We start from the raw sequence: 20,748 nt of genomic DNA on the forward strand, positions 1-20,748 counted from the left end.
CTAGACTTTTGCGATACAAAATATTAAAATTGAAATTAATTTTATTAATGAATTACACAGATCAAAAGAAATGCTTTAGAAATTTTGTATCAAAAGAAATGATGTGTTTTTGGCTGAAGAATTTTTTCGCAGAAAATCTTTCAATCACTTGGTTTTATTTGTTTATTTTTTGGAGTTTAGTTCGTATGTGTCTTTAAGATTACTATTAGTAGAAGTTTTAAATTTTTTTTAATATATTGAAAACTTGATTTTTTTTTGTATTTTTAATGAAAATGTTTTTAATTTATAAGCTTAACATGTGTCTTTATTCCTTAAGGCATAAGTTAACTGAATTCTATTTTTTATTACAGTTTTCCTTTCGTCCTTTTGGTTATGGTAAAAGAAAAGGCACTTCTTCCAAAAAACATTTACTCACAAATAACAATAATGTTTAAAGAGTGCCAATATAATTAACACCTTGATTTTAAAAATAATATTTATTGCTTAAAAATAATAGTACTTAAAGTCTTAAACTCTCCTCTCCCCCTTGACCATAGCATTCACCCGCATCAATACGCTACAAGCGTACGTTTGGTTGCGGAGACAATACGCTAACCATAATAGTAACTAGAATGAGACCTGTGCGTTGAGTGAGACAGTAAATTAATGATAATATATAATAAATATTAGAAATTGTTATGTTTTATAGAATTAAATTAAATATGTGTAAACTAAAATTAAAGGTGTTTTATTTAAAATAATTTGTAGTACAAAAGATTTGAATATTAGAATTGTACAAAGTGATATTTTTATTTGGTAGTTTAATTTTTGTATTTGTTTTTATTGATAGACTTAATTTTCTTATATAGTGCTTGTCTTTGTTTTTTTTTTATTGGTTGTTATTAGAGTTGTTGCTTTCTTCTTTCTGTCGTAGATTTTTGTGAATGCATATTCTTTATGAATTATTGAGTTGTATGCACTTTTTATTGTGTTGTTTGTTTCATCTTTATATGTATGTTCTTTTTTTGAAGATGTGTCTTGAATTTGTATAATTTTCTTTCTTCTTAATCTCTTGATGAGTATGTAATTTTCGTCTGATGATATTAGTGTTGGTGAAGTTGGTTCTTATAATTAATAAATAATTTAAATTAGAAATAAAAATAATGTCTTGAATAAGTGATTTTTTTTGGAGTATTACCTGTTTTATTTGTTGTAATGGGTGTTGAGGTCAGTGTTATTAGTTGAAACAAATATCTTAGTAACAGTGTATTGTTGATAATCTTTTTTGAGATTAAAATCATTTACTTTGACTTCAAATATAAGTGTAAGGTTGCACAAATTTTTTAATTGGAATGGTGTTTCAATGTCATTACTTTTCTAAAGTGTTATTAGATTTGAAGCAGTTGTGTCCAACACTTTTTTTTCTTCACCATCAAATAGTACAAAAATTGTTGTAGTACTTTGATTTGAAATAAGTATTGGGTTAGTAACTAATAATTTGATAGATGAGATTATGAAAAATATATAGGGTTACCTTATTGTTGAATATTGTGGTGTTTGATTACATGTGCTACAAATGTAGTTGTCTTATTTGAATGAATAGTGATAAGAGACTTATATAAATATGTCAAATAGTATAAAATTTGAATATTTGTAACGTAAAATTTATTATGATTAATAATATTATTATGACATTTGTAATATTTGTAATATGGATGTTTATTATATTTAATGAGTTATTTATAGAAATTAATTATTGGGGGTTATAAACTTATTGTATAGTTTATTATATTTAGTGAGTTTTTTTTTTGTATAGTTTATTTTTTTTGTTGATTTGAAAATAATAGGTAATTTGATAAAGGGAAAGTCTAGGGGACCAGTAGATTTATTAAAATCTGGCCAGCACTTAGCCAGCAGAAGGAAAATGAGTGATTCTCCACCATTAGATGAAATCTCACACCATTAAATACACTATTGATGGCTAATTGATGGCTACAACTCACAAATTCTGCTGGCCCCCTAGCACTCCTCTTTGACAAAAATTGAGTAGTTGATTATAAAATTTTGTCAAGTAAACGACGTTGCTTACATGATATTAGTAGAAAGAAAAATATGTCTTAAAAGTAATGTGATAAAATTTATATATCTACTTTTATATGTTAAGAATAGATAGCATGTAGTTCAAAAAATGTCGGTCAGGGTTCAAACCTACATTTTGGGTTCATATGGAGTTATTATATACGGAATTGCTCCAGAGTAATATTCAACTATCTTAGTTTAATCATCTTTGACTTTGAGGTTCATTGGTAGATTGGTTGGGGATACAATCATACAACAAATAGGTGTAGGTGAAATTTGATGGCCTCCCTTCTATGTTAAGGTAAACTAACTAATGCTTCTTCAACAACATTTTATCAAACACACCGAAAGGCTTCAAATTCACACAAATATATATACCCATTACAACTTGTTCTGATTCAACTCACCTCAAACACAATATTTGCACATAAAAACAAGTACTTTAATTAGCTGAAAAGGAACTCATAAGCCATATCACAAGTCTTTCAAAAATGGTGGCTACAAAGCATTCTGTCATCCTTTGCATGCTACTTGCGTTGTTCTTGTCAAGCCCCAGAATGAGCCTAGGAGCTCGCCACCTCATGCAGACACAACCATCAGCACCACAACTTCCTTCCCTCCCACCACTCCCTAAAGCCACACTGCCACCTTTGCCATCTCTGCCAAGTTTCCCTAAACCTACAACACTGCCACCATTGCCAAACATGCCACAACCAACTCAACCAAAACTCTCATTGCCACCATTGCCAAGCACCCAAATCCCACCACAGTTGCCAAACACATTGCCACCATTGGCAACAGCTGCACCTAAACTGACACTACCCCCTATGCCAACCATCCCAACAGCGTTATCCCCACCACCCTCAAACTAAGAATGCAGCTTATTGGCTGGTTCTCCCGAGCGTTTGGATATTTTGGCATGGTGCTATTTATATACAGCTTTTATTATTGGCTTTATCACATAGTGTTCTTTTGAGTCCCTGATAATGCTGTTTGTACTTTGTAGTTATTATTCTGTGGTGTTTGATATTTTGAAGATTTCTTTCTCTATGTATTTTGTTTCATCACTAATATTTATTTATAATATTATATGATTTCTTGTATTAAAGGAGTTGATGACTCGAACATTATATATAGGCGTATATCAAAATATACAGAAGGAAATAGAATAAAATAAGTATGTGTCTTAAATAATTTTTTTCCCACCACCTCAATTATTGGAACTTACTGATTCTCTCCCACCTCAGTTACGCACGTTGATTGTGAAAGTCAAACATCAAGAGGAAAAATGAATACGACGTGTATAATTACGAGATAAGTTATAGAGAATAACTACCTGCTAGTTTAAATTAGCTTTTTTAAGTGAAAAAATATATTTTTTAAAAATAACGTATTTTATTTAATTTAAAATTTATTTAAATATATCTTTAAAAAAAATATTTTTATTAAAAAATAAATTATTTATTTTTTAAAAAATTATCAATGCCTTATTTTTAAAAAAATAAAAATATTTTTAATATTTAAAATTTTTAAAAAAATTTTGTTTAAATATAAAATAATTTTTATTTATTAATTTTTTTAAAAAATATATATTTTTTGAAAAGTCAATCCAAATTGATATATAATGGCACTTAGACCGACAACAATAAAAGAGATGGAATTCTTTAACAAAAACTCAAAACTAGAGATAATAAATTCCTTTTCTCGAAAAAGCATGGTAATGAAATCTAATCGAGTATTGACAATATATTTTTAAATTTATTACTTAAAACATTATTTAAATATTACATAAAATTTGTTGATAAATAAAGATAAAAAATATAAAAAATTATATATATATTTTATCTATACATAGACTTTTTTGTGTGTATATATAACGTGATATATAAAGATAAATTTAATTTTAATATACTATATAAATATTTCACATAATTATTTAATATTTCAAATTTTCAATCACATTTATTTTATTAAATTATCAATTATACGTTATTTTTTATAATATGTTATTACATAATTAAATATATATAAAATTATTTTTTATTATAATCTATTAATATTAATATACTATAATAAAAAGACATATAATTTAAGAGTATATACTCATTTTGGTCCTCAAAGAATTTCAAACTGGATACTTTAGTCCCTAACTAAAATTAATTATTCGATTGGTCCTTAACAATTAATTCCGTCAGTCACTTAAGTCTTTTACTCCGTTAACTCTAACAGAGGACAAAATAGTCCCCGATAACTCTAACAGGGAACAAAATGGTCCCTGATCTCCTCTGTTCGGAAACAACATTGTTCTCTCCCAATTTCCATCATATCGCGTATAACACTAGCAGTCTAACACTGTAATTTCAAACTACACATTGCACACTCTATAAATTTAATGTTCACAAGAAAAAAATCCTCAATTTGTTCTCAATCAATTCATACTCAGGAAACTAATGCCTATGTCTCTCAACTAGTTATTGTCTTCGATGGATCCCATGAATCTAGGCAGCAAGTCTGATTTGTTAAGACCCGTCGTCGTCGTTGCCATCTCCCTTTTCCTCTGCCTATCATCTCCATGACCACATTGTCCACCACTCTGATCGCTTCCTTCAGTTTCTTCTCCGAACCAATATTCAGTAATCGCTTCAGTTTCCATATGAGCGGCAACAACGACATTGCTCGTTGTACTGATAGCTTGGATGCAAGGTCAAAGCTGTCTGCTAACTTGGACTCTGGAAAAGAAGGAATAAAGCACTCGGTATCTATTTCAAATGAGAATTTGCATATGATGTCGAAGGAGAATCTTCTCATGATGTCCTAATGTCCAACAATCTATATTGCTTGCCGGAGAGTGGAGAAAGGCATGCCTTTGGAGTAGTTGTGGAACTTGGTCTTGAGAATGTCGTGGACGTGTCGGGGTTGGAGGTGATGTTATCGAAGACGTGGAAGTGGATATTTTTGGTGGGTGAAGTGCAGAGGAAGTGGATGTACCAGTCACAAAGATTTAGGAAGTGTGTGGTCCATGACATGTTGAGGTAGGTGTGATATGTGTGACAATTATACCATAGCTTAATCTTGGAGCTAAAGAGGAGGAAGGAAAAGATGGAAAAGAAGACTGTGAAGGTGAAGAAGGAGAGTATGAATGTTAGGGTTATGCGAGATATGATAAAAATTGGAGAAGAACAGTGTCGTTTTCGAATAAAGGGGTTAGGGATCATTTTATCCCTTGTTAGAGTTGTCAGGGACTATTTTGTCCTCCGTTAGAGTTAACGGAGTAAAGGACCTAAGTGACTGATGGAATTAATTGTTAGGGACCAATCGAGTAATTAATTTTAGTTGGGACTAAAGTGTTCAATTTGAAATTCTTTGAAAACCAAAATGAGTATATACTCATAATTTAATTTATTTTATTTTTAATATATTTTATACTAGTCACAATTTTTAAACATGGTTGAAAATGAAATTCATATACTATTGTCATAATCATCAGGAAACATGAATTGGAAGTGGCAGTTCGATGATCAATTCATGACCCAAAACTTCAACGTTAACCAGTGGGATGATGATGGCACATGCAACAAATTAGAAAACCAACAAAATATTCCACGTATGTTCAAGACGTTGTTCTTATCACAAAATGTTTCTACGACAACCATGGAGCTGACAAGGCAGTCCACATATACAGCAGATATTATTATTTTTCCATCGGAGACGAGTTCCTCCACCCAGAAACACAAACTCGATCAAAACACCAAGATCAACCACCACTGAGCTAAAAGCTCTCAACTTTCTTTCATTTTCTCTCCGCGTGTTTGTTTGTATGTGCCTTGCAAACCAAGCATCTGATTTGGCGTGTGTTTCATTCTATCTCCAACCACTGTTACAACCAAACCAAATCAAAACCGTCAACAACCACCATCCCATCTTCTTCTTTTCTTTGTCTGCGAGGTGTTTGTCAGAATTCCACAGAGAGCGAGAAGAAAAGGTGGGTTTGTGATGGCTGGATCAGCTTCAGGATCAGGGTCAGGGTCAGCGTCAGTGAGTGCTGATACATGGAAGGCTCATTTAGCCATGGCCATGGTGCAGCTCTTATATGGTGGATACCATGTCATCACAAAAGTGGCCCTCAATGTTGGTGTCAACGAATTAGTCTTCTGTGTGTTCAGGGATCTCGTTGCCCTTTCTATCCTTGCTCCTGTCGCTTATTTCCATGAAAAGTATGCTCTTTTTATCTCCCTTTTCACCTTTAAGAAATTTTTAATTGTGTTCTGTTTTAGCCATAAATAATTACTACTTTCTAATTTGTTGTAGAAAAATTTAACCTGTTGGAATAATTACTATTTTGCATTTTTTCTTCTTATTGATGCACTTTCCACTGTATATGATGGGTGATTCTGGCACCGTGGAGTCTGTGTTGAAAATATTAATTATTTAGAAATTTCTTCCTGCAAATTTAGAGCATGCTCTGTATTTCACTGATATTGAATGGCTTACTCCTTTTGGACATTAATTTGAGGCAATGAACAATAGTAATCTAAAACCTGGTTCAAGAAATGTACTAAGTTTGTGCTTGATTGTTGCTACTGGGTCCAGGCTGCTAATCATGTTTATATCTTATACAGGAAGACTGCTAATTTTGATTGTTGGCACCTAACAGCATAGGTTATACATACCTGCTTTGCACATTTAACAGTTCTACAGATTCGAAGTAATTTAGAAACAGTTTTAGCTCTGACTTTTATTGTTTCCACTGACGGTATTCTCAAGTCTTCATTTCATTTATTATTTGTGATTTCCTAATCTACCATGTTGCCTGTAGGCGTACACGGCCCCCAATCACGAAGCGCCTATTGCTGTCATTCTTCTTTCTTGGATTAACTGGGTAAGATTCTTGATGTAGTCACTTGTTTACTGTTTTGGCAATATAGGAACAATAATCTTATTATCTCGTATACTGCGTTTGCTTCTTGAATCTTGGTCAGGATATTTGGCAACCAGCTTTTGTTTCTTATGGGTTTAAGCTATACTAATCCAACATATGCTTCTGCCACGCAGCCAGCAATTCCAGTCTTTACGTTTCTGTTCACTGTAATGATGGGGTCAGTTTCACTCTTAAGCGATTTCTTACTTCATGTGTTAACCGAATATTAAATTTTCTTTTTCTATAGAGCCTATAGAAGCGAATGCACATTCTAAACTGTCAACCAGAATTGTGTATGTTAATAAGCATATCCCACTACCCTAGGACATTCAGTAAGATGCTTACCTAAACTTATTCCTGCAGTACAGAAAGAATAAACTTGCTAAGATATGAAGGGATTGCAAAGATTGGAGGAACTCTCATCTGTGTTTTTGGTGCTGTATTGATGGTTTTGTATCGAGGTCCAGCTCTGATAGGATATTCAGATCTAGACCATGTAGCACTAACTGAAATTAGTGCCAGAGGTCAGCCAGAGCCAGCTGGATGGTTAATGGATGGTTTGCAAGATTTTGGACTAGATCGATTTCATATTGGGGTTTTGTGTTTGATAGCAAACTGCATGTGCATGGCTGCTTTTTTGGCCCTTCAGGTTTGTACCTTTTTGTTGACTATTCTTTTTCATGGCTCCAATTCCTTTTCACATGTCTTGTGACAAAGGGTGTGGACTATAGAGATTGGGTAGTTATAGTTTCTTCTGTTGCAAACAGTTCTTTCATATCATGAACATGATTCACTTCCCTAGAGATAATTTACTTTGGAATATATAGGTCTCTATATTGCTAAAATGTTTTCTGACCTGACTTGATAAAATTATTTGGTCCAAAAATGCCAGTAAATTTTATTGTTTGTTAAACCAATATCTTTGTTGGATTCACTTGAACCACATTTCATAAAACACACATTATATACTCACTCTTTGGCATAGGATTTGGATGGCTTCTGAATGCTTTTCAGAGTTATAACTTTCTTTTTCCCCTTTAGATTGAAGTATATCATTATTACTGACAGAAGAATCATACAACATGATGGAAGATAAGAGATCTTCCCAAGTGAATTTTTTCTGGAAGCTCCAATCCTAATGTTAGGCATCGCATATATCTACATTGATCAGATTAGTTGTGCTTGCTCGTCAACTTTTGCTAACCAATTCATTCTGATCTTATGTTATATGCAACTTGGTGTGTTTGATTTATTGCCATGGATTGTTTTCAGGCACCATTATTGAATAAGTATCATGCACACATATCTCTGACAGCATATTCGTACTTTTTTGGAGCTGTACTGATGGTGATATCATCGATATTCATGACTGATCCATCGGCTGACTGGACTTTGACGTGGTCAGAAGTAGTTGCTGTTATTTATGCTGTGAGTCTAATTTTAAATCGATCTTCAATCTCATGATCCCTTGTTAGTTATCACTTATTATTGAGCATCCAGTCCAATTCTCTTCCTAACATTTGAGTTGTCTTCTCTAAATTTGGCACCTGTTCATTGTTTCTGCTGTTTCATTCAAACGGATTGCTAGCTATGTTTCATACAAATATTGTCTTGTTTGGTGGAGACTCTAATATATAGTTTTTGACAAATATTTTCCCTGTTTCTTCAGGGAGTTATTGCATCTGCCCTTAATTATGGAATCATTACATGGAGCAACAAGATTCTGGGGCCAGCTTTGGTTTCCCTTTACAATCCCCTCCAACCAGCATTTTCTACCCTTCTGTCCCTAATTTTCCTTGGAAGTCCAATTTACTTGGGAAGGTATTGCTCCTATTGCTTCCAATTACTCATGCATTTGTTTCTCCTATATCATCCAAAAATGGTATTGTTTTTAAACAATTTCCAGAGACATCTAACAATTTAGCCTTTTGAAATTTGCATATTATTTGCTCATCCTTTTTCTTTTGGGTGCATGGCAAAAACTTCAACAGTATCTTGGGGGGACTTTTTATCATTGCTGGCTTATACATTGTTACATGGGGATCTTACAAAGAAAAACAAGCAAATGCTGGAGTTATTCCTATTGCTTCTTGGGTGTCTGAGCCACTTATTCATGAAAAGACTGCATACCAGAAAGGTCATGCTATTTCAGGGTCATCCAGCATTACCATTAATCCAAAATCATTGGATTAAGGAACTAAATTATTCAATATATATATCATGTAAAAATTGGTTTAAGCTATCATTTTTTAGTTGTGAAATTCTATGTTTAATCCTGTCTATGTAAAATTTCATCCGAAAATTGGTGTCTGCTATCATTGTAGGAATGAACATTTTATCTCTTGTTTTAGGACAAAATATCAAAATTGTCCTAAGCATTTTGCAATGGAATTTTGTGCTTAAATTTGGAGACCAAATTTGAAATGTGATTTTGTATCTTAAGTCAAAATTACCCCAGGGCTTTCAAATGTATTTTTGTGTCACTTGAGTGAAATATTTCCTCATAAATTTGATGCCGGGTGAATTTGTATCAATGTTCTGAAAACTGGACTGGCCGGTTCAACCAAAAACCGGTCGCCAGGCCGATCCGGTTGACATCCAAAATCGTCCTGCAAAAAAAGGTAAAAAACCAGTCGAACCGATGGTTAACCAATGAACTGGTTGAACCAATCCATTTTTTAGGCCCAGTTCACTCCCCCTCTCCTCTTTAAAACAGTGCGTTTTGAATTTTGATTTTAAAAGAAAAAAGGAAAAAAAGGGCAACACAGCGAACAACCCCCTCCCCCTTCTTCTCTCACAAATCTAACAAAATCCCCAAACCTAAAAATCGTTTCATCACCACCGCTTGGAACTCGTCGTCTCTGTCTTCGTCGGGTAGAGGGTGGCATCGTCGCTGGGTGTGACAGACGGTGTCGTGCCGTCGTCGTCTCTCCAAGGTCCGTTCGACCCTCTTCTCTTCTACATCGCGCAAAGGTCTTGGAACTCTTGGTCAGATCGGTTGAACTGTCCGGTCCAATCCGATTTTTAGAACCATAATGGCGACACCAAGAGCTTCGAGACCTTCGTGCGATGTAGAAGAGAAGAGGGTCGAACGAACCTTCGAGAGACGACGACGGCACGACACCGTCTGTCACACCCGGCGGCGATGCCACCCTCTACCCGACGAAGATAGAGACGACGAGTTTCAGGCGGCGGTGATAAAATATTTTTTAGGTTTGGGGATTTTGTTAGATTTGTGACAGAAAAAAGGGGAGGGGGTTGTTCGCTGTGTTCGCGTTTTTTTCTTTTTTGTTAAAAAAATAAAAATTCAAAACGCACTGTTTCAAAGAGGGGAGGGAGTGAACCAGGCCTTAAAAAATGGATCGGTTCAACCACTTTATTGGTTAATCTTCGGTTCGACCGATTTTTTTACTAGTTTTTTGTAAGACGGTTTTGGGTGTCAACCGAACTGGCCTGGCGATCGATTCCTGATTAACCCGGTTGAATTGACTGGTCCGGTCCGGTTTTCAAAACATGTATATATATATAACAATAATTCATTGGCCAGTAGCTAATTCTTAAATAGAAATTCGATCCACGACAAATTAATTCCTACTCTGTCAAGAATACCGTAAAACATGGGCAAAAAAAATATTATAAGAAGAAGAAGGAATGCGAAGACGAAGAAGGAGAAAAGCGAAGAAGAAGAAGGAAAAACGCGAAGAAGAAAAAACACGAAGACAAAGATAAAGAAGGATATGTTTTACGTTATTGAAACGTGCATATGATAAAAGTGATTTTTGTTGAGTTTAGACCAACTTGATTGCCAAAAATACTTGAATGTGTAACTGGATTGATTTATGTAATTGAAAAAATGACTAAATTAATAGATGTTCATAAATATATTTGGTAAATATTTAATTAAACATGTCAGATATCATAATGTTGTCAATTAATGTTTCATAAACATTAATTATTAACGAAAATTGTGAATGGAGTGATTGAAGGACAAATATAATTAATTTTTAGTGTTTAGCTAACATGTATCCTTAATAAAACTACCATTAATAAAATATTTTTAATATTTTTATTTAATAAATGAAAAACAAATTCATTGAAAATTTAAATTTTTTGTATTTTCAAATATATATATATATATATATATATATATATATATATATATTTTTTTTTTTTTCAATTTATCATCTTAATATGTATCTTTAGGACACAAATTAAATAAACTTTAATTTTTTATCTTTAATAGCTTAATTTAATTGAAAAATTTTTGTAGGAACAAATTTAAAAAATATATCATCTTTTAGTAACTAATTTAACTATTAATTTTTATTAAATTATGACTCATAACTAAAACGAATGTTATAATGTCTATCACATTGTGCTTAATTTATTAAAAAAATAAATAAATAATATAATAAAATTTAAATATTTTTTGTATTTTAAATATTTTATTATTTACTTTTAAAAATAAATTAAACAATTTAAATATCACAATAAAAAATAGAAAAAGTCTAAGAGGCCAGTAATTTTTGTATTTTTTGGCCAACATTTAACCATCAAAACAAAAGTGAGTGATCTCCTACCATTAGATATAATCTCACACCATTAAAAATACTATTAATGGCTAATTAATGATTACAAAACACCAAAATTACTAGTCTCCTAGCATTCTTTAAATAAATATCATAGAATTCACCCATAAGGCCATAACTAATATCTATTATGTCACACACGTGGAACTTCGACCATCACAAAATTCAACAAACACCACCATGTACCTGGGCCAATCTGCATTTTCAGAAAATAAAATATTATAATATGTGTCTGTGGTCTTTATCACTTATCAGTATCAATTTTGAAATTGACCTAGTAATTAGAAAGTAGAAAGTCTAAAACCAATAAGATTCCTTTCTCCACCACATTTGTGATTTGTGGGATTAACAAACGTGCATACATTTAGAAGAAGAACCAAATTACCAAAATTGCATACATAAAATTTTGGCACACAAAAAATAATTTCAAGATGTAACTGATAACTTTTAAAAAAATAGTATTAGTTTGATAAAAAATTAAAAATAACACAAACTATTTTTTGTACTGACAAGAAGTTTGTGTATTTGGTTCAATTTTTTACAGAAATATTTAAATAATTATTTTAAAGATGTATAAAAATGGGGATAAAATTCATCTTTTTTCCATTTTCTTTTTCAAATTTGTAATTATTAATGTAAAAATAAAGTTGTAGAAAGATTTACTTAATAAATGTCACCTAATTTTACGAATAGAAATCTCACATTCTTCTAAGTATGGTTAAAAAAAAGAGGAATGTTAGAGGCCAACAATTTTTGTGATTTACAAAACACTAAACTAAAATTGCTGGCCCTAACATTCCTCTCAATGAAAAAGTCTACCGAGCCAACAATTTTTGTGTTTTGTAGCCAGCACTTTAAAAAATGATATCCAAATTTAATCCATCAAAATTTTAAAAATATATATCTCATATTTAATTATTTTTGTCAAATTAATATTTTTTAAAAATGTATTCATCATTTTTTCCTGCTATAATTATTATTCTACACAATCGTTTACATAAACTAATTATTTTTATTGACATCATATAACTAACTAAATTTATGTCTAGATATTTCCTAGTCTAAAAACCAAATACTAATTCGTCGCGAATCGAAAATCTATTCAACAGTTTGTCGCTTAAACGATTTTAATTTGAGAGTAAACTAAAACTAAATCCATGTTTTTTTATTGTAATAAAAAAACACGTGTATTTAGTGATTGTCATGATAGCAACTTGTGCAAGTGTCCGGACAACTAGGGAGCAGCCTTGTCTTCAAAATGTTGAAGTCAACATCAGCATTGCTTGAATGCAAAATTAGATTCAAAAGATACCAGAACCAAGACAAGTAGCACCGAAGTTAAAGTTGAAAACTTTCTTTCATTTCTAGCAACCCCATTTTGCAGTTCAAGTGTTTGTGAGATGGCAACTGGTTCAGGATCAATTATATGGAAGACACAGTTGGCCATGTTAATGGCACCCCTAATCTATGGAGGTTACAATGTTGTCACCAAAGTGGCACTCAATGATGGTGTCAACCAGCTTGTCTTCTGTGTCTTCAGGGATCTCATTGCCCTTTCTGTTCTTGCTCCTGTTGCTTATTTCCATGAAAAGTATGTGTATTTCTCTTCACTTTCTCCATTACTTGTAGATAGATAGGTTCAATTATTGGAGTCATGGCTATCATAGTTGTACGGATTCCTTCTTTTTAAAAAAAAAAAAAAAATCTTTTTTGTTTGTTTGTTTGTTAATATAGAACATGCTTTCCATTTAACTGAAATCAAATGTGCTTACTTTTTTTGGACATTGATTTGAGGTATTTAATAATAATTATCATAAAGAACCTAATTCTATATATGTACTATGTTTGTGTGTGATTGATGTTGCTAATGGTTCTGGAAATGTAATTTCTTTGCACATTTAAGTTGACAGTCCTTAACATCCAGAGTTTAGAAGTGAAACTTTAAGTATAGTCTATACTATTTTGTCCCTTTAGTATGATGGTATTTTTTCAATTTATCATAATGTTTGATATCCTTATCTTACCATGTTGTTTGTCTATAGGCATATGCGACCACCCATTACTAAGAAGCTATTATTGTCATTCTTCTTGCTTGGATCACTTGGGTGAGCTTCTTCATATACTCACTTATTTCCTAATTTCTCTGTAATGTAAGAACTATAGTGTTTTATTAATACATAAATAATGTTTGGTTCTTGAATATTGTTCAGGATATTTGCCAACCAGCTTCTGTTTCTTATTGGTCTAAAGTATACCAATGCAACATATGCTGCTGCCACACAGCCAGCCATTCCGGTCTTTACATTTCTGTTTTCTGCAATAATGGGGTCAGCTTCTCACTTTCACTCTTTTTTATTTCTAATTCTGAGTTTTCATATAATATAATGTTTGAAACACAGTAAAGCATGCCTTAACTTATTTATGCAGGGTAGAAAAAGTGAACTTGCTAAGATATGAAGGGTGGGCAAAGGTTGGAGGGACTATTATCTGTGTCTTTGGTGCCTTGTTGATGGTGTTCTATCGCGGTCCAGTTGTGATAGGAAATGAAGAAATAGTAATGAAAAATGCATCTCAAACTGAGCCATCTGGATGGTTAATTGATGGTTTGCAACATATAGGATTTGATCAATTCAGTCTTGGTGTTATGTGCTTAATAGGTAACTGCATGTGCATGGGTGCTTATCTAGCCATTCAGGTATCTAATCCTTTTTTTGTATCCATTAAATGACTTTTAATCACTCCATCCGTTTCAAATTAAATGTCGCCCGGGACAAATCAATACATCAAAAGATTGTTTTATCTAGATATAACTATATCTGCTACATGATTTTAGATGTACTAATTTGTCAAAAGAGACATTTATTTGAGTGGAGGAAGTATATTCATTTCCTTGCTTCCAGTTTGAACCAATTTGTTTCGATCTCTTTTCAGGCACCGCTATTGAGAAAGTACCCCACAAATATATCTCTCACAGCATATTCCTACTTCTTTGGAGCTGTATTGATGGTGATAGTATCAATGTTTATGACTAATGGGATTACTGACTGGACTCTAACAGGGTCCGAAATTCTTGCTGTTATTTATTCTGTGAGTGTCTGAATCTTTAAATCAATCTCCATCCTCATGAGCCCTTGTGTGTTATTGCTTAATGCTGATCATCTTCTGGTCCATTTACATCCATAAGCCATGTTTATGAAGCTAATATTTTCCCCGTTTTCTTTATTCCAGGGAGTTATTGCATCTGCCCTTGGTTATGCACTTATTACATGGAGCAGTAAGATCTTGGGACCAACCATGGTTTCCCTATATATCTCCCTTCAACCTGCATGTGCTACTATCCTTTCCCTAATTTTTCTTGGAAGTGCTGTCTACTTGGGAAGGTATTGCTCCTAAGTCCTAATAGCTTCCACTTACTGATGCATTTTGTTCTATGAGCTATGGCATCTAGAAGTGGCATCCTCAAATTATATCTTATTATTTTGAAAGTTTCTTATCAGTCTTATTTTTTGGTGCATGACAACAGTATCTTGGGAGGAACATTTATCATCGCTGGCCTATACATTGTTACTTGGGGATCATACAGAGAAAGACAGACAGAAGCGAATGATGGAGTTATTCCCTATGAATTTTGTGTTTCAGAGCCACTGATTCAGAAACAGCCAACATTTTAGAAGTCTGTTACTCCGGGACCCTTCAATGTTTCTCATAAGTCTTTGGCTTAAGGAATTGAATTATGCAATTTTTGTGTATTTGATTATGCTGTGATTGTAATAGAATTGGATAGCAGCACATTGATTTTTATTGTGTATTGAAATTAATTTCTGTATATTTGATTTTATCTATGTGAAATGTCATATTAAATCAACACAAAACTAACCTGAGTTACTTACAAACTAACTAGAGTTATCACTAACTAACCTGTGCTAGCCAACTATGCTGATTGAGACAAGTTAAAAAATAATATTTAATTGCTGATAGAAGACAATACTAGCTTAATCAAACACCAAGATCTAGTAGCACCCACTGAGCTAAAAGCCTAAAAGACAAAAACTTCCCTTCCTTCTTGACAACCACTTTCCCCGTTTTGTGTGTGTGATTGATTCTGTGGAAATTACAGTGGTGTGATATGGAAAATGGTGCTTCAGGATCAGTGAGGGGTGGTGAGACATGGAAGGCACAGTTGACCATGTCAATGGTGCCCCTAATCTATGGAGCATACCCTGTCATCACAAAAGTTGCACTCAATGATGGAGTCAACCAACTAGTCTTCTGTGTCTACAGAGTTCTCATTGGCTTTTTTGTCCTTTCTCCTTTTGCTTATTTCCTAGAGAGGTATGTGACTATCTATGCTCTTATTTATCCCACTTGTTTCAACCATTAGTTATATTAAAAAGAGCTAACTAACTATATGCTTTCCTTCTTATTGATGACTTAACACTATATATGACTGTTTAAAGAAAAAGATAAGACTAATGAAATAATAAAGAGTGTGTATTCTTATTTTCAATGATTACAAAAAGCTGTTATATATCAACATCTTCTTGTTAAAAAAATCTACAAAATCCATACATAATCCTATTTCTGCACACGTCTTAACAGAAAATATTTCTACAAAGTTGGAGGATAGAAGGAAATATTTAAGGGATAAAGGACAAAGGGTTCTGCTGCTGCTGATTGTTACAATTTGTAACTGGGCCAGTGTTGCAACTTTGTGGTTTCAGCATTTTTCTTTACTCTTATCATTGACTTCATTTGGTAGATTAGGCCTTTCGATTGTGAATAGTAGCAGGAGCTGTGTTAGTTGTAGATATAGTTGTAATTGGTAACTGTCTTGGGATGAAAAATAAGAAATAATGAGATAACAGGAACTGAGAAACAAGAGTAATAATCTAAAAAGTGTACTATACTAGAAATGTACAATACTTGCTTTCTTTGCAAATTTAATAGTCCTACACATTTTCAAACTTTAGAGCTCAAACTTTATCTTCACTTCATTTGTAATATGTGGTATCCTCACCTTACCATGTTGTCTATAGGCAGACGCGACCGCCCGTTACTAAGCACCTACTCATGTCATTCTTCTTGCTTGGATTACTTGGGTGAGCTTCTTCATTTACTCATTTCAGTTTATATAATTAATAACTTTTGTTATATTAATACGTAAAGAATTCTTGCTTCTTGAATCTTGATCAGGATATTTGGCAACCAGCTTCTGTTTCTTATTGGTCTAAACTTGACCAATCCAACATATGCAGCTGCCGCTCAGCCAGCCATTCCAGTCTTAACATTTATGTTTTCTGCAATCATGGGGTCAATTTCACATTTTCACTCTTATGGATTCCTATTTCTATGTGTTGGCATATTATTTTTATATTTTAGATACCTTAACTTATTGATGCAGCACAGAGAAAGTGAACTTGCTAAGATATGAAGGTGTGGCAAAGGTTGGAGGAACTATTATCTGTGTCTCTGGAGCCATATCAATGGTGTTGTATCCCGGTCCAGTTGTTATAGGAAATCCAGAAACAGGAATGGAACATGTATCACAGAATCCATCTGGGTTGAAGGATGTAGGATTCGACCAATTCCGTCTTGGGGTTATCTGCTTAATAGGGAATTGCATGTGCATGGCAGGTTATCTATCAATTCAGGTTTGTATCCTTTTGTTATGTAGTGTTAAATATATTTATAGCATTAAGGTAAAAGGTAATAATCAGTGATCAGCAATCAATGTTGTGTTAACGTTTTTGATACATCGAAAAATTAATGTAATCTGACATTGCCAGTATTAGCCACCACCACCATGAGCCAAACTCTTACATGTCCAAGTTATTGAGAATGCAACTTTGTAATGCTTTGTCATGTATCAGCACTCCAAGTTCTTATCACATCTCTTATGATTCAGATGAAAAAAAACTGAGAACTTTGGATAGGTATAGTATTCAAATTCAAACAAGTCTTTTATGTCACTGATAATAGGATTCATTATCTTGAGGACTTATCAAATTATCTGCTTCTAGTTTGAGGACTTATCAAATTCATTAACTTACACACTTCAATATTTGGTGGTAGGTTCTGCTACATGGAAAGTAGTTGTCACTTCTAATTTATTTCTATGACTTATATTTTCAGGCAAAATTGTTGAAAAAGTACCCCACAAACCTGTCCCTCACAGCATATTCCTACTTCTTTGGAACTGTATTAATGGTGATAGTATCGATTTTCATGACGGACGGGATAACTGACTGGACTTTGACACAGTCAGAAATACTTGCTGTTCTTTATGCTGTGAGTCACTAAAAATTTTAAGTCTCTAACATTGCATCCGAATATACGGATTTACAGATGAAACAAAAAAAGTTAAAATGACTTATAATGGAGGGAGTAATAGATTTTTCTGGTTTTTCAACATATAGTTTATGACAAATTATTTCTTTTTTTTTTTTCACCCTTTAGGGAATTATTGCATCTGCTCTTGGTTATGGACTCATAACATGGTGCAACAAGATTTTGGGGCCAACTATGGTTTCCTTATATAACTCCCTTCAACCTGCATTCGCTACCCTGCTGTCCCTAATTTTCCTTGGAAGTCCTGTTTACTTGGGAAGGTATTGCTGCTATGTATTGCTTCCAGTTATTGATGCATGCATTCTGAAATTATATTTTACTTTAAAGTTTCTCACTAATCTTTATTTTTTTTTTTAATTTTATTTTATGTTTTGGTGCATGACAACAGCATCCTGGGAGGAACTTTTATCATTGTTGGCCTATATATTGTTACTTGGGGATCTTACAAAGAAAAGCAGGCAGATGCTGCTGAAAATCTTCCTTGTGAATCTTGTGTTTCTGAGCCACTTATTCATGAAAAGACTGTGTGTTAAAAGGATCATTACTTCATAGTCCTCTAATGCTTCCCTTAAATTATTAGCTTAGGAACTTAATTATGCAGTTTCATTTCTGCTTATATGTTTCACATCATATCTCTTACTCTATATTATTCTTTACTTATGCCAATTGTGGGCAAAACTATGTTAATGAAATTGAATAGAATAAACATATATGTCTACTATGCTATACATACACATTTTCTATATTTTTCTATTTTTGTAGTTATTGATGGAAGTTATTAATAGAATTGTCTATTGGTATTTTTGATAAGGACACAACCTTGTATGGACATCCAATGAAAGTTGGCGTGTAATAAATTAAGAATGTTGAGTTTAGCAAACAAATAATAATAATTTGGTGATGACTGATGACAATTGACAAACATAGTGTTATTTGGGTTAAAAGTCTAATTGGGATTTGATGAAATGGCTTAGTGATGCAGGCCCATGTTAAGTGTGCAGTCCAAATGCAAAAGCAAAGTGATCTCAAGGCTGTTGAATGGAAATTAAAACCACAACCCAGCCCAATGCCAATCAAGCCCAAGGGAAAGCAACGGTAAGGCTGCATTTGTTTACAGAGACTGAGACACAAAATCATGTTTGACAGAGGAGACATGGACAGAGACAGTGTGTCTAAAGACACTGAATTAGTGTATTTTATGTCTATCCTAACAGGAATGACACGGGGACACTAACAAGGGACACAACTTATTTTTCATTCTTTTTTTCATTATTTTTATTAATTTTTCATAATTATATTTTTTTTATTATTATATTTTTCATCTCAAATTTTTTGAACAAAAAAAATGAGAATAAATTAGATTTTCATAATTTGTTCTAATTTATCACCAAATAGAATACAAGAACACAAAATTTTGTGTCTCTGTCCATCAGTGTCTTGTCCTATCCTATTCTCAGTGTTCTTGTCTTGTTCTGTTATCAGAAACAAACGCAGCCTAAGCTTCTCTAAGTTCACTTCGGGTAAAGCATTTCACTTTTTTGTTCTAACACCAAAGAGGAAGAAAGGAAAAGCAAAATCAAGCAAGCCATGTCAAATCAAGATAAAAAAAAAGCAAGTTAAGCACAATCTATTACATGAACTGTAATTTGTTTTTATTTACATGCAAGTCAATTGCTTGCTGTTTTTTCTTTCTTTCTGCATCACTATTTCGACTAAGTTAAAGAAATTGGTAATTATCTTGCTCTGCTGTAAATCAATGGTTGATAATGAAATTTGGGGAGCACAAGACTAATGGCTTTGATTTTGTCAAGCTCTCTGAGAAAGCTAATTACTGCCGTTCTCCCCTCTGCTGTCGTGCTTAACACTGATTTGTAATTCCTAATTTTCTAGACTAATGGAAGAAAAAGAAAGGAAAATTTTAGCTAGCTCAAGATTCAAGAAGTTGACCTTGTAAACAAGCCCTAGCTGAAAAAACAGAGTACATACAAAAAAGAAAACAATCTTCACTTTCGTTTAAGGAGAGAGAACCCGAAAGAGAGAAGAGTGAAACCTCACAAATAGAATTTGAAGTCTTGAAAGCATTGCACCTACACTAAAGGGAGCATTCCGTCAAGATAAAGAACAACGTTTGAGAGTTCAAAAGTTAGATTTAGCATATAAAGTTTGAACTGTGAATCATCATTTCCTTCATGGTTTATCTTTAAGTATTCTGTTTGTATGTTATGTCTTTCTTTATTTCTATTCAGTGATAAAAGGTATAAAAAAGAAGCATTAAAAAAATCATTGAGAAAAAAAGCTGAGAGAAAAGTCAAGATTTATTTCAGATATCTTTTGATTGTATTTCTGTTTTGTGTCTGTTGTCTAAATTATATCCCTTACTAAGTTGGGTAAGCACTTAGTGTGTTGAGAGTATAAGAAGTTACCTAGCTAAGTCAAGTTTAGGTAGAAGCTTAATTTGTCCCAGATAGAATTAGGTTGAATCCTAGAAAATTGGTGTATGTAATATTTGATATAATAGTGAAAATTTCACCGCTGTTACAATAGAGACTGGATGTAGGTTGCATTGCATGAGTCAACTGAACTAGGATGCATGGTTGTGTCATCTTCTTCTCTATTGTACTGATTCTGTTTTTTACGATTTATGAGACAAAATGAAATTGTTTCCTGCATAATCTATCTCGTAGACAGAATATAAGCTAAATTACATTTTCTGGTTTGAAGCAAGATTAATCAAATTTAAAAGAAAGTTATAGATTCAACCCCATCCTCTAGATCAACAAGAACCTTCAAAAAACACCAATGAAACATGAAAAAGCATTACCTGGTCTGCTTCTT

The 20,748-nt window shown here is 32.9% G+C and overlaps 3 protein-coding genes across 3 annotated transcripts; all 3 read left to right on the forward strand.

The window, feature by feature from the left end:
- The first annotated feature begins 5,534 nt into the window (after positions 1 to 5,534).
- LOC107642472 (WAT1-related protein At4g19185) lies at positions 5,535 to 9,393 on the forward strand. Its single transcript, XM_016345839.3, has 7 exons — positions 5,535 to 6,272; positions 6,875 to 6,937; positions 7,038 to 7,154; positions 7,340 to 7,625; positions 8,249 to 8,404; positions 8,646 to 8,797; positions 8,968 to 9,393. The coding sequence occupies exons 1-7, from the start codon at positions 6,052 to 6,054 to the stop codon at positions 9,167 to 9,169; spliced, it is 1,197 nt and encodes a 398-aa protein (XP_016201325.2). The 5' UTR covers positions 5,535 to 6,051; the 3' UTR covers positions 9,170 to 9,393.
- Positions 9,394 to 12,831: 3,438 nt separating this feature from the next.
- LOC107642470 (WAT1-related protein At4g19185) lies at positions 12,832 to 15,437 on the forward strand. The gene is made up of 7 exons (XM_016345835.3): positions 12,832 to 13,156; positions 13,608 to 13,670; positions 13,776 to 13,892; positions 13,993 to 14,260; positions 14,497 to 14,652; positions 14,794 to 14,945; positions 15,089 to 15,437. Exons 1-7 carry the CDS (start codon positions 12,966 to 12,968, stop codon positions 15,234 to 15,236), a joined length of 1,095 nt encoding a protein of 364 aa, XP_016201321.1. The 5' UTR covers positions 12,832 to 12,965; the 3' UTR covers positions 15,237 to 15,437.
- Positions 15,438 to 15,559: 122 nt separating this feature from the next.
- LOC107642471 (WAT1-related protein At3g45870) lies at positions 15,560 to 18,656 on the forward strand. The gene is made up of 7 exons (XM_016345837.3): positions 15,560 to 15,897; positions 16,602 to 16,664; positions 16,759 to 16,875; positions 16,967 to 17,216; positions 17,698 to 17,853; positions 18,022 to 18,173; positions 18,302 to 18,656. Exons 1-7 carry the CDS (start codon positions 15,692 to 15,694, stop codon positions 18,444 to 18,446), a joined length of 1,089 nt encoding a protein of 362 aa, XP_016201323.1. The 5' UTR covers positions 15,560 to 15,691; the 3' UTR covers positions 18,447 to 18,656.
- The last annotated feature ends 2,092 nt before the right edge of the window (positions 18,657 to 20,748 follow it).

Source organism: Arachis ipaensis, chromosome B5 (assembly GCF_059453495.1).
Source record: "Arachis ipaensis isolate K30076 ecotype BB chromosome B5, ASM5945349v1, whole genome shotgun sequence".
In the NCBI taxonomy this organism is placed as follows: Eukaryota; Viridiplantae; Streptophyta; class Magnoliopsida; order Fabales; family Fabaceae; genus Arachis; species Arachis ipaensis.